Raw genomic sequence first — 13,759 nt, 5'->3', positions numbered from 1 at the left:
GCAATCCTTACACTTTATCTGCTGCCTACTGAATCATTCCAAACAACTGCAGCTGTTTAATAGCACTGGGTAAACTGAGGTGGTCTGGTGTTCTCATCCACTGTGACACAAAACAAACAAAACCAGCTTCAGAGACGACCTTGCCCAGCAGGGGGATTCTAGCAGAAAACACAATACAGTCCCCAGAAAGTGAGGAGAAGCCCTATTTACAGAAATTTATTTGGTATGTAATGAATTCAATGCCACTTCTCCAAATAGTACAATGAATGGTGGTGACAGACTTACTGAGACATGATGAAGCCAAGCTTATCATTTATGATTTCAGCAAGAATCAATTTTACTACGCTAACAGATTTATAATCCAAACACACATATACAGGCATATATAAATGCTACTGAATTATGCATATGCTTCCCCCATCAAGAGCTACTGCATCATTTCCAGATCTAGAAGTTCATGGTTTCTAAGGAAGGAAGCATGAAGAGCTGAGGGCATGCTGCCAGCAAGGAATCACTAAAAATATCTTAAATCGAGTTGGATGCATGTAGTTGAAAGTATTATTGGAAGAAGGTGGGGCAATCATTTAATTCTGATTATGATAGAGCATGTCAAAAAATTATAACTTTTACTATAAAACATAATGTATTACATGCAAAAATGAAAACTGTGAAAGGTGCTTTCTGTAAATTCTAGGTAGGAAGTTATTTCTAAGAACTTAAGAATGAGCTACAGTTGAAGAACAAAAAGATACTGCAGTTTTTCAGGTCTAATGAAATCCTTACTGAGACTGGATTCAAGTTACTCAGTTCACAATCCTGCTTAGGATTAGGCAAATCATGCTCTGACACAAATGGTCAGAAGAGTGGTAAATTCCAAAGTATTCCAAAGACTCTAGTATGTACTGGGATAACGCAACAGGTAGATCTGACCAGCTGGCTCCAGGACACATCATGAATGTGAAGATGAAGCCAAAGCAGCTCATTGAGAACAAAAATGTTTGTACTGCAAAAAAATTATAAAATAGACAAAAACTTCAGCTTCTATAAGAAAGATGCCATCTCCAACGTATTACACTGTTCTAAAAGACGACAGGATGAAAAGATTCTTTGAATGTGGACTGGCAAAGGAAATAAATAATCAACTGATGCTTGAGACACAGCAAATTAACCACTAACAAGTGCAACAGACACAGCACACTTGCAACTCCCCAAAAATGCAAAGTAGCAATATCATGAGGGTTTGTAGATGCAAGACTGCAAGATAAACATTATGACAACAGTAATGAGATAAAACTGTGTCCCCAGAGGCTCTGGAAAATACATTCCAAATAACTGGAAAGGTTACAGAGCTGGAAGTGAATGCAATGTCTGTAACATTACGGAGGTCAAGGCACTTCAGAGCTTGTGCAAGAAAGTCACAGCTGAAATTAAAGGAGTGGTTTTGACATGGGCATAGAGATAATCTTGTGCAAGTTCGAGAGTTTGCTTCAGTTAAAAAAACACAGTAAAAGGCAGAGCAGAGCTCCCTGATCTTGTTATCAGCTTAGGGAAGGGCTGTCATTAATGAAGGGACTCTACTGAACCAGACCAATCTAGTGGTCCTTAAGATCTGAGAGAGAGAGATATACTAAAAGGGATATATTAAAGTTATACAGACATTGGAAAGTCACAAGTCACTTCCTAATGTAGCTCCAAGTGAGGGAAGATTTATCACAAAATGTTACACACAATGACTACAGAAGGGTAATTCTACTTGAAAAAACCCAACAAACCAACAAAAATCCCAGCCCACAAAACACTAGAGAGAGGAAAGAAAAGCCATTACTGCCCATTAGTGTACTGCCATCCTCACTTTCCCTGTAGGGGCTGTGGAAATTGCAGAAGCAAAGACAGCACTGGTGTTCAGTGGTGTTCTGACTTTAAAGAAGGCTTCCCCAAGTGTCCTCTGCTCCAAAACTAGACTGCAGGTAAACCAGGCTTCATCGAAGTGGCAAATTCCTTAGCATAGGAGCAAGATTTAGAATTCATAAAACAGCCTCACTTTTCCAGTTCTTCCACCAATGTCACTCAAACCAAGAGACCACTCCCTACCTCCCTCCCACTCCCCATGAAACGTAGTTGGGGCAAGACCACATGTGCCAAATCCATAGCCGGCAGCAGAAAAATATTTATGATCCTAATCCAGGAAAGTGACCTAACAACCAAAAAAGCATCAAAACTCAACTGAACACCGCAAAAACAAAGTTATTACCTTCAGAAACACATATTTCTTTCAAAACAACGCTGCATTTTCAATGCTGCTCTTACTAAGATTTCTCTTGAGAAGGAGACTGAGTGTGTTCAAGGACTGCCCTGAACAGTGCATCTGTGCTGGGCACTCTGAAGCTGGCACTGAGCAAGGCCTGGGGGAGCAGTGCACTGGAGAGCAGTTTCTTCTCAGTGCTTTAAATGATCACTAAGTGCAACAGCATTTTAAAGAAGCAGATGTGCACTTAAAGGCACTTTAACACCCACACAGTGCCTATAATCAACATGGGCATTACACTGTTATTAACAGTGAAGCAAAGATATTTTTGAGCTAGAGGAAATGAAGAGAAGATTGGCAAAAAGAAATTACAATGTTCAGGGTGATTTTTTGGTTACCTGGAACCCAAAAATGTTGGTCTTTCCCCCTGTTTTTCAGAACATTCTTACATCAGAAGCAAAATTGAGTTTCTAAAGCCAGCATTTTTAACAGAATTTCACAGAAGGAATCCAAACAGAGCCCTACAAACTCCACCAAATGGAGGTTGTTGACTCTGTAATAGAGTAACAACCACAAGAATCAAGGACTATTTCTTAAGTTATTATCTTACAATCATCATGTAACTTAACAAAAAACATAATTTAGGTTAAGTCATGCAAATACCCTCAGTGTTTTTCTTGGCCCATTTTTTTTTTTCTTAAGCTGTTCCTTGTCTGAGCTATGCACCAATTTCACAAGTTCATCAATTCCATAAGTATGCATACTCAGGCCTCTCTCCTTCTTCAAATGTTTTGGGGATTTTCTTTTTTTACATATTTTGAAGTGACAAGAATCAATCTTCTTCTTTAAGTTTCATAAGCAAGAGTAAAAATCAATGGATACTAAACAGACTTGAACAGCAAGTATTCTCTTTAGATCTTATTCTGACAGTGATGAACAACTATTTCATTAAAATACTTTTTCATTAAAAACTTTCTAAATTAATAAAATTATAAATTAATCTTTCTAAATTAATAAAAACTTACGATTTTTGGGTGCCCCACAGAATAAGGTCCATTCGCCTCATTTTAGCCAACAATTAAATAAAAAATTTAGAATAAAATCAGCCATATTGGTATTTTTTCTACAACAAGATCTCTTGTTCTACAAGAGATAAGGACCTTCAGCTGCCCATTCAGCCCACCTGAGGATCCTATCTGAAGATACACCTTAGGAAAGCCAGTGAAGTCTCTGGAAGTGCTCCTGTCCCCCATGGTGGTTCAGGTGGCTTTGCCAGAAGATGACAAGGTAAGTAGTAACTGTTAGAGCAGGCAGGAGGGAAGAGACAGCCCCTCTTGCATTTCCTCTCTGGAGGGTGCCCTTTGGGTAAGAGAGAGTCACATTTCTGAAGAACAGACAATCCCTACTGCAGAAGACTCGAGGCAGGAGACAAAGGAAACTGCCAGTCATTTCACATAAGCTGCTGTGACAAACCTGTAAACTGGAATTGAAAAAGGCAAGTGAAGCAGCCAAGAAAATACAAGCCATTAGCTTGTGCATATAGGCTTGCAAGAAATGGAAAAGCTGAATAAAAAGCCCAAGATAGAAGGAGGATTGTATAATGAAATCACCCTTGTCTTTTTATGGCTATGGTAAATTATCTTTTCCCAGAGAAAAGCAATGCAGTAGATTTAATCCACCCTGGAGAATCAATTAATAAATTACTGTACAAGAAAGCTCTGTTTCGGGTATAGTAGATCAGTATTAATAATCAGCCCACACTTAAAGGGCTATGAAGGGAAAGGGGAGACTGGAAGGTGACCAAAATAGCAATCCTGGGACCAGGAACTAAATAAATACACACATTAGTGTAACTAAATAAATTCATTCATACTGGCAGATAATATCATGCTAAAATATACTGCCAAAATGTAACTGAAGGCTGTGAAGGTTTTAAAGAAAATCACTGAACACAAACCCAAGCACTCCAGAAAAAGTCTAAAAGCTTAATATCTTTGGCCCACTGCAGACTTGAGGCAGTTATAATACTTCCCATCTTTGTCTCCACCCTTTTCCTTGGTTTTTTTTTTCAAGATCTGTAGACATCAAAGTAACTAAAGAATTTATATATTTATTTACACATATATGTATATTATTATACTTTGGCATTAAAGCAGAACTACAGACCAAATTTACAATTCACTTTTTACTCTACCAACAAATATATGCCATAATATAAATTGTTGACTTAAATTTAACTGCTGCAGACTCTGGCAGGAAATAAAATAAGAGGAGACTGGTATTTAAAAGTACAGAACAAGATCACCCTTCCAGTTCTGAAGAAAAAATATCTTAAGGATTTTACAAAGCTCCTAAAGGTTTCATTTTTCTTTGATACAACAGTACACAAACCCTACCAAAATGCAACAATCTGAGCATTTCAATCTAATGAACAGTGCCAGACATTAGGAATGACAGAGGCACCAGTAGTAAAGTTTTCACAGCCTTACCTATAGCAGAACACAGCCTCAAGCTCAACTCTGCACCCTTGTACAGTCAAACAGGCGCTGCTGGGCTAAACCTCCTGCGTCCCCAGAACACACTCCCCCCGTAGCTGAACATCTTCCCCAGGGTCCCCAGGGCTTCACACAGATTTGGGCCACAATTCTCAGTGCACTGTGGCCTTGCCATGCTCTGCTGCTCCTCCCCAGCCACAGCACCTGCACGCTGCTCCCACAGACACCCAGGAGCAGGGACAGACGGGCCCAGGGTCACGGCTGCTGCCACTGTGCTGTGGAACAAGGCACGGCCAGCACAGAGCCCCGTCCCTGCACCCCGTCAGCACAGCCGCACGACTGGGCACAGCAGGAGCTCTGCACAGCCCCTGGCAGTGCAGCTACAGTCACAGTACCAGACCAAGATCATCCAGTCTCTCTAGAACTACGTCCAACGTGAGATCATCATTCTCTTCCACAGCCTTGTGCTTCATTGTGTTCCAAAGTGAGCCTGTGGACAGCAGCCTCCTGTCACCTAACCCGAGAGCCGGGCACGTGCCCATGCAGCGACCTGCTCCAAGCAGCTGCTTGGTAACAACTGGCCATGAGCACATAACCAGTCCTAAGGCATGGCACACACCCACAGCGGGCAAACCAAGGGACAGCAAGGCTGCAGAGACAACCTCAGCTCTGGTATTATCTAACTGCTAAAAGCTCAGCTCCACACCATGGAGATGGGGCTTTCCCAGAGCCTTGGTGTGGGTCCCTCGGGGTTTTCCTTCTTGTTCAGGGAAAGGGAAGGGATAAACAGAGGAACAGGATAAATATGCCTGAGAAAGCAGACACTCCACTGTAGGGTGCCAAAGAAATACACTTGGCTGCCCACAGCTTGGATGTACATGAGACTATACCTCAGCTAAGAAATTAAGCTCCAGTTTTTAAGACTCATTTTGTGGCAGTATTAAGATATTACTGTTGAACAGCTCTACTTTATCTTAAATTCATCTGATGTCTTCCAGCTGAAGAGACAGATACAGTGATCTTTTGCTCTTTCCTTGCATACTGCAATGCAGAGAATTGAACATCTTTCTTTTCTTATAGATTACCTCATCATATATTCTACAATTTAACCTTGATCTTTAATAAACAGTACATATACCTGCTCCTCTATGCACATTTTCTCCCTTCTGTTACCTCCAATTTGCATCCTTCCTATTTCCTCTCCCATTCACTCTTCCATTTTTTAGTTCTCTGCTATTTCCATGCATGCTCCTTGTCTTTAATTTTGTTTTCACTAATTCTATACTGTGCCTACAGTAATTTCTCATGAGTAACACTTTACCTCTTCCTTAGGCATAAAGGATGCCCTTCACTGGTTATTGTGAAAGTTAACTGAGGTGTTCATGGCAGCATAAATAGAGTTCTCTCCTGGTGAATTTCCCCTTGCAATCAGCTGGACCTGAAAGACCCAGCTGGGATAGAATGGTTTAGGTTACACCTGTGGGCTGCAACCTACCTGCATTTTACCTGTAAGCTGAAAAAGTTAAATAAAACAAAACCAAGCAGCTCTCTCACAGCACAATATCTGTTCATTGCAGATCACAAATACAGGCGAAAATGAGAAAAACGTGTCTTTTTTGCACTCCTATTGAACAACGTAAAGACAATGAATTCTTTGAAGTACTGCAAAGTCATTGGAGATGTGACCATGCTTAATGTCCCTTGGAACAAGCCAGCATTCCAACCACAACCAGTTTTATGCCTCCCTGTCTTCTGGAGACAGACAGGTTTAGGTATATTATATTACTGTCAAAGCAAGGCAACAGAACAGAAATCAATGACAACTCCCAGTGTCTTTAAACACTGTCAGTATCAAGAAAAACAGGCTCAGCTTTTACATGAGAATCTATAAACTATGCTTTTCTATGCTGCTTCCCTCTCAGTATTCATCACAGTACTTCCAGAAATCATTAAGAAAGGAGTGCAACAGTGAAAATTTTTCCATTTTCCCATCAAAATATCAGAAAACGAGATAAAAACAGGCAAGCCTATTTCAAACTCTTCCCATTGTTCTCTTTTGCCACTTCACTGCAATGTCACTTTACTCCTGTTCACATGAAGACAGTTCTACCCTGGACATATTTGAACTTACCAAGAAAGAGCTCAAACAAAATTCCTGTCTTTTCTTGTGGTAAAATGTCAGTTAAATGTAAGGTACTAGACATTTGTTTAGATTGACAGAGCAGGGAATTATAACTCTGAGTTCAGGAAGCCAAATCCTATATTACAGGTATGTACAGACTTGCCAGAAAATCTCTTAGGAGCAGTTTAACTGCCCAGCTATGAGACATGCAACCATTTAAAACATGGAAGTACTGTGAGCTTCATATAGTTTATTTTTTAAAATTAAGTACAAATTATGAAAAGCCAGAGATTCATTTATAGAAAACACAGAGCTATTTAGAGAATAGTGCAGTTACCCCTGTGGCCAGTACAGGCATTTTCCAATATAGGGTGTCCTCTTTATGGAAACGTAAAGGAGACTGTTAAACATTTTAGAAAGTTTCAAATTTTTTTTGCAAAACTGAAGACTTTTGGGACATCTGATTACTGCTTAAGAGTCTTTAAAGTGGAAGAACACGCAAATAATGCACCTGCTTCTCTGATTTTGCCTTTCATCTGCTTAGATCAGGCATGGTGAGGCCAGTGCAATAAAGTGGGAAGATGCTACATCATTAGTTACAAGTCTCCAAACAAAGTCACGTGCATTAAGGACCCCAGTAGCAGTCTTCCATAACTCAAGAAACCTTACATAGATCACATAATTCAAATAAAATGTTAAAAATTAGTTTTGAACAGCACGGTCTCGTCCTAACTCAACAGCTTGCTGAAGGGAATCGCTGGTGCGCCACCCTTGTGTTTCACCAGTGACCCACAGGATTTGTGTTCAACGCAGCGTACCGAGAAAAGGCGACCCACAACAAGAGCTCCACTCGGCCTTACCAGCCCCGGAGAGATGCTGCACATGCCCCATGACGCCCTGGGTGTAGGCTCCTGGCTCGTAGTTGTCCATCTCCCCCGCCACCACGTGCGCGACCCTGGCGGCGCGGCCGCGAAGGGCGCCCGCGGCGCGGTCCAGGCCCTCGGCGTCCTGCTCCCGCAGCGCCACGATGCAGCGGTTCACGTCCTCCAGGATGTGGCTCTCTGCAAGAACAAGGGCACTGCTTTAGCACCCACACACCGCTCACACAGCCCAGCTGGCTGCAAAGCTTACCGTGGCAAAATGAACTGCCTGAAAGTTCTCTAACCATTTACCGATTCCTAGAATTCAAAGCCACCGTAACACTCTCCTATAAGCAAGAGCAACAGTAAAATACTGAGTCAGAAAGTGCTACAAAAATATGAAAACCACAAATCTTACATACAAAGTAAATATTTTCAAAATAAAGAAAAAAATTATTAAAGCTACTTTTTATTTTATTTTATTATTTTATTTACTATTATTAATGCTACTTTATTGTTGAAACCTTAAGCCACTGTGAAAACATTTTCCATAATGAGACGAGTCTCCAATGACAATTGCCCAACAACTAAACTAACTTCTTTTACATCGATGCCTTAGGATGCTCATGCTAAATCAAACTCTGAAGTACATTATCACCTTTCTATCTTTCTAGATATAATTTTTTCCACTGGCAATTTGTACTTACCACACCATTCCTTGATACTCAAATATGTAGAAATGGGGAAAAAAACATCAGCAGGAAGGACAAAGGAAAAAATACTGACACTAAAGACTGGTCCTAAACCAAAGCATAACAAGCATGAGTAAGAATTCAAATCAAGCTAGAAGACAATAATGTCAGGAACTACAGAGAGAAGAGTTATGTGGTACATTAATATTTCCATCTATACAACCAATATTGAAGGACATATTCAGTTTTTTTCAGGTAAAGTAATGCAAATATAAAATTAAACTTATGGTACAAAGTTAGTATCATAAAATATGTCTTTAAATGATATGTTTACTGCTCTAAAGCTTAAATACCTCCTAAAAACTTCCCCATTAGTGCTGGTATTGAATTTCCTTTCCTACACAGATCTGCAATCTGCTTTGTCTCACAAGAGAGTGTACGACAAGAACATTAGAAGCACATTTTGTGAAGGTAATAGATCTGATCCATGTTCAGAAGTATCAGTGAAACTTTCCTTGCACTAAGCCTTGAATTAATTCAGAGCTTACAGGTTTCTCGTTAATTCACATGACTGCCATTCTGTACATGAGTATTAAGTTATGTTTTATGTTATCCAATAAATTAGACAATCACAGTAACTTGGACAGATAATACACACCACTAGGTAAGCCTAAACTACTAACTGGGTATGGCATGACTACCTTGGGATTTTGCCTATGCAGAAACCTATGAATTCTAGTTCAGTTTATGAAATGGCTGCATCACAGAATGCCTCTGTAAACAAAAAACATCCTTATCCTTTTCAGATCCATGTCACCACCTCCACAGAGCGCAGAAAAAGAAGAGTTTAGCAATGCTGACTTCGTCAGCACTGTGTGTTCAGCATGTGCAGATTTGGTAGCTGCACCCACAGACTGCCAGCTCTATGCAAAGAGGACATTCAGAGCACTGGCAGCTCCCTCAGCTCCTCCAGTGTCAAACACAACACGTTCAGCTGGAAAGAAGGGGCCAAATGAGCAGGTGCACAAAGATGTTCCAGGCTCCAACCCGTGCTGCACAAGTTATGTCACACCTTTCCTTTTCCAGGCTTCTCTTCCTGTGTATGAACTTGGCAGAGGAGGGGGAGGCTTCCAAACAAACAGTCTATGTGCACAACGATGGAGAGAGAGGTCTGACATGCACAGAACACAGGAGAAACAACTAAAAAAGCCATAGCTACAGCCAAAATGAAGCAGTACAGGCCACCATTGTATTTGTTTTAATACTGTCTAAGTGTTAGCAGAGACAATGACAGAATGGATAGTACAACCACCACTTTAAGAGCCTTGCTGTGAAGAATACACTGCTTTTTGCTGTCCAGCAAAGACAGCAATTTAAGGACTTAATCCTTAACAGAAAGGCAAGGCTTTTCTAGGACCTACCAAGCAAAACCTCCATAATGGAAGATAACAGTTACCTGTTTATTTCATACAATATGAATCTCAAGGTCAATAAAAAAAAAAAAAAAAAAAAAAACCTGCCCATGGTCTCATGGACATATTGTATGATTGGAACACATAGTGGAAAGCTCCCTGTTTCCCAACCTTTCTAAGGGATGTCACAAACACCACTTTTATGGAACAGCAAACTTGACAGCAGATGCTCAGCAGAAATGGAATTAGACCTGTATGCATGACAAGACGACTTTTAAGCCATTTTAGAATTGGATATAAATTAGACTGTGATGTATGCTCTCAGATACTGTGTTTAAAGACAACAAAGAGGGATATAGATTTTATTAATTTTGCATTGTCTATCCACCTTGTACTAGAAAAGCAATGCAAGGTTTTCTTGCCCCATCTGTCCATGGCCACACGTCAGGGGGCACAGGGAACCTGTCTGATGCCATCCATCTGCATATCACACACGCCCAAGCCCTTGGCAGCAATCTGCACACACAGACATCACAAGTGAGTGTGTCCCCAGCACAGGCACTGCCCAGCTCCACGTGCTGAATAACCTCGGTCTCTCACAATGCTCTGAAGCTCTTCCCACATGAGCTACTTCACAATCAATAAAACTTTGCTTAACTTCATTTTCCCAAGGCACAAGTAAGATTATACATTAGCCTTAGGAGATCTAATAGAAAAGGAACACTGCTGATCACATTCCAGCTAAGATTGTTTCAGCCTCTATCTTTCTTACAGATATTTCCTCCTTCCATAACAAATGCATTAGGTCAACTTTTGATTTTCAGCCAAGTATCTTACTTTACCCAAAGCAGAAAAGGAAGATAAGGATGATGGACCATCTCTTTGTCATGAGTCAATGTCTAACAGAAGAGTTAATTGTAACAGTGGATTGATAGATGTTTAAGGAAATTGTCAGATTGCCATAGTTGCAACAGCAATTGTCACGGGCAGTGAACTGCACCTTCTGATTTCCCTCTGGGATTTTGGTGTTAGTCAAAAATGGCCAAAAATTATATCTCAGTTGAGCTAACCAATGGCTAATAAAGCTGTCTGACAAAGCCATGACTCAGACTGTCTCTGGGACAAAATCAATAGCTCTTCCTCTGCATGTCATCCAAGAAAAAGACAGGTGATGCCCTTCCACTCCATTTGGCACTGATATGACCTCAGTTGAACCACTTGAATTCAAGTTTCTCTGCTCAGCTAAAAAAAATTAAAATTGTGAAATAAATGGAGTCATTATGAAAAAAGAAAAGAAAAATACTTACCAAAAATTTTAAAAATTTAGTACATGAAGAAGGATTATAAAACTCAATTTGGTCTCCTGAAGACAGAAAATACAACATTCCTTTTCTGCAAGACCTAAACCATAAAATTAGGAATCTATGCAGTGATAGTGTAGCTAAAAAATTATTTCTATCTTTTCCCATCTGTTGACATGATAAAATGGGAAGCATAGAAGCTTTGTACAAAAAAGCAGCTTCCTTTCAGATAACTCCTATTCCCCCAGCATGGTACCTTAGAGTGCTCATCAGAAAAGGATTCCAAGCTTTCCAATAAAGGCACTACCTAGTACAGCAAAAGACACACTCCCACAGACTAAAAATGCTTTGATGAACTCCAGAAAGATATGTGACATCAAATAAATGGTAAGAAGAATGGCAATCCATACAAAGATTTAGCAAGTTTTAGTGCCAAAGTTAAGAGAACCTAAAGCAATTAAGTGGAAAGTGCAAGTCCCAGTATACAACTCCCTGTTACCACCTTTCTTGTATTCAGACAGGAAAAAAAAAAACAAAACAAAAAAAAACCAACAAGTTAATCAAATTCCCACCTTTTTGCTACATACTGAAGTTCAGACAACACTCAAGGCTAAATTTCCATCTTATGAAACAGATTTTCTTGGCACTTGGAGCTCTTTTAATAAAATACCTATATTCTACAAGCAAGACACTGTCTTAGTCACTATTCAGAAATAAAATCACTGGTAATCACTTAATGTCCAAAGTTTCTGGCAATTTCAAGAGAAGAATTTTTAAATTAATAGAAAAGTACAGAAAAATAATTACTTAGAACAAGGAAAACACATATCCTTTCTTCCCTAATTGTATTAGCTAAACATTCCTCATCTGCCAAATCTAAGAAACTAAATGGTAATTTCTAATATTGTTTGTTGATAATCCATCTGACAGCTCTGTCATTCTGTCTCAGACAAGGGTGGTACTGACAGGCAGGGTTTTTAATTATCTGGGTTTTAGCCAAATGCATTCATGCTTCCAAAACTTTCCTGTTTTAGACACACAGAGCCATAACATAAGAAGCATGAAGTGTCTATTTTCTGGCTTAAAAAGCAAGGAGCTCCAGAAAGCTACAGGCTAAGGCTTCACCTCAGTGCCTGTAAAAATTACGGTGCAAGACCTCAAGGAAAAATTTCCAGGCACCAGAAGGACAAGAAGATTATTAGGGACAAACAGTACTGATGTGCTGCTGGGGCCAATCAAGCATGGACAAACTCACTGCTTTCAGCGAGGAAGGGCTGGCTCTGGGGATGGGGCAGTGCTCTGGTTACCCCTGACTGGAAGGGCACTTGTGCCAATGTCCCCAGGCCCCCGAGAGGGAATTGGGGGTGGCAGTACCTGGGCAGGTGAGCAGCCCTGCAGGCTCACTGAGCAGCAGGCAGTGGGACAAAGCTGATGGCTGCTCCTTAGGAAGGGGCACGGGGAGGCTGGGACCATTTAAGGCCAGACTCAGCACATCCTGAGCAGCTCTGGAGGTGACATGGAGTGGACAGCCCAGCTGGCTCATACTCCAGAGGACAGGCTGACACCCAGACCAACCCCAACAAGCTGGACAAAGGCACCAACAGGCAATTGCTCAGCAGGAAAGTAAAGGAAACCTGGGACTTGATATAAGGGAAAAAAATAGTTCCTCCATTACGAGCATAGGGAAACATTCGAACAAATCAACTGTGAGGACCAGAAATCAACTGATGCAGACAAGTGCAAATGCTGTTGTTTCTAGGTGCCAGAGAAAATGAATTTATTATTCCCTTTGTGCAGACTTTTTCAGCACTATTTAACTATAACCTCCCTCTGAAAGGGGAATTGTGATGCCAAGAAAGGTCAAGCACTTACATGAGAAGGCTCCCAAGGGAACAGGCATGCCTCATGTTAATGGGACAGATTTTCCTGAAGGAATAGGTCTCCAAAATTTTGCCAGAGTGGTCCATGAAACAGTAGGCTACCTTGGAAAAAAAAGGTAAAACCTAAAAGTATCCAGTACACCACAGGACATAAGACAGAAATATGGTGTCTGTCTATAACAGTGAGCTGGAGGCTGCAAGCCAAAAGCCAACAGAAGAAAAAGGATGGAAGATGACTGAGGAGAGAAAAGAGGGAATAGCATAAAGGTACTCCCCTAGGCAATGTCCTTCAGGATCTATCATTATCTGTGCAAGTCCCTCCAGATTATTTTTCAGCGAGAAGAGACAAAAGACTTCATGTTTTTAGAATCTTCAACTTGCAGTCTGAAACATTGGCTTTACTTCTGTTTTCAGAAAATACTAACCAAAGTGTGTATTTCTTCCAAATTTTACCTTAGGACAAACAAAGCATTGATTGAGTTGGCAGCTTCTCCTTAAGGCTCATTTTCATTCACATATGCATGAATGAATCTAAAATGTCAGTATCTAAACTCATGAAAGCTAAAATAAAAAAAAAGCACAAAAAAACCCACAGAAAAACCCCATAAATAAAAACAACCCAACCCACACAGTAAGACCAAACCCATCCAAAATTCTCTGCCACATCACCACCAAAACAGAAATAAAGTATAAAAATATGTCTTAAATAAGTATCTACTAATTACAGAGTTGGCAACCCAAAATTATCAGTT

General features: G+C 40.4%; 1 protein-coding gene across 8 annotated transcripts in view; it reads right to left on the bottom strand.

Moving 5' to 3' along the window:
- The window catches only part of CTNNA3 (catenin alpha 3), a 426,948-nt gene that overhangs the window by 92,654 nt on the left and 320,535 nt on the right, over positions 1 to 13,759 (bottom strand). For all 8 annotated transcript variants that reach the window (XR_014956237.1, XM_085583117.1, XM_085583119.1 and 5 more), the window contains one exon: positions 7,723 to 7,923. Coding sequence is in view for 7 of the 8 variants with exons in the window: in XM_085583117.1 (XP_085439243.1) it covers positions 7,723 to 7,923 (201 nt within the window). In the remaining variant the exon portion in view is untranslated. The remainder of the gene's footprint in view (positions 1 to 7,722; positions 7,924 to 13,759) is intronic.

Source organism: Lonchura striata, chromosome 6 (assembly GCF_050655825.1).
Source record: "Lonchura striata isolate lonStrDom1 chromosome 6, ASM5065582v1, whole genome shotgun sequence".
Lineage (NCBI taxonomy): Eukaryota > Metazoa > Chordata > Aves > Passeriformes > Estrildidae > Lonchura > Lonchura striata.
Note: the sequence above shows the minus strand (reverse complement) of the source record. Positions and strands in the feature narration are given on the sequence as shown.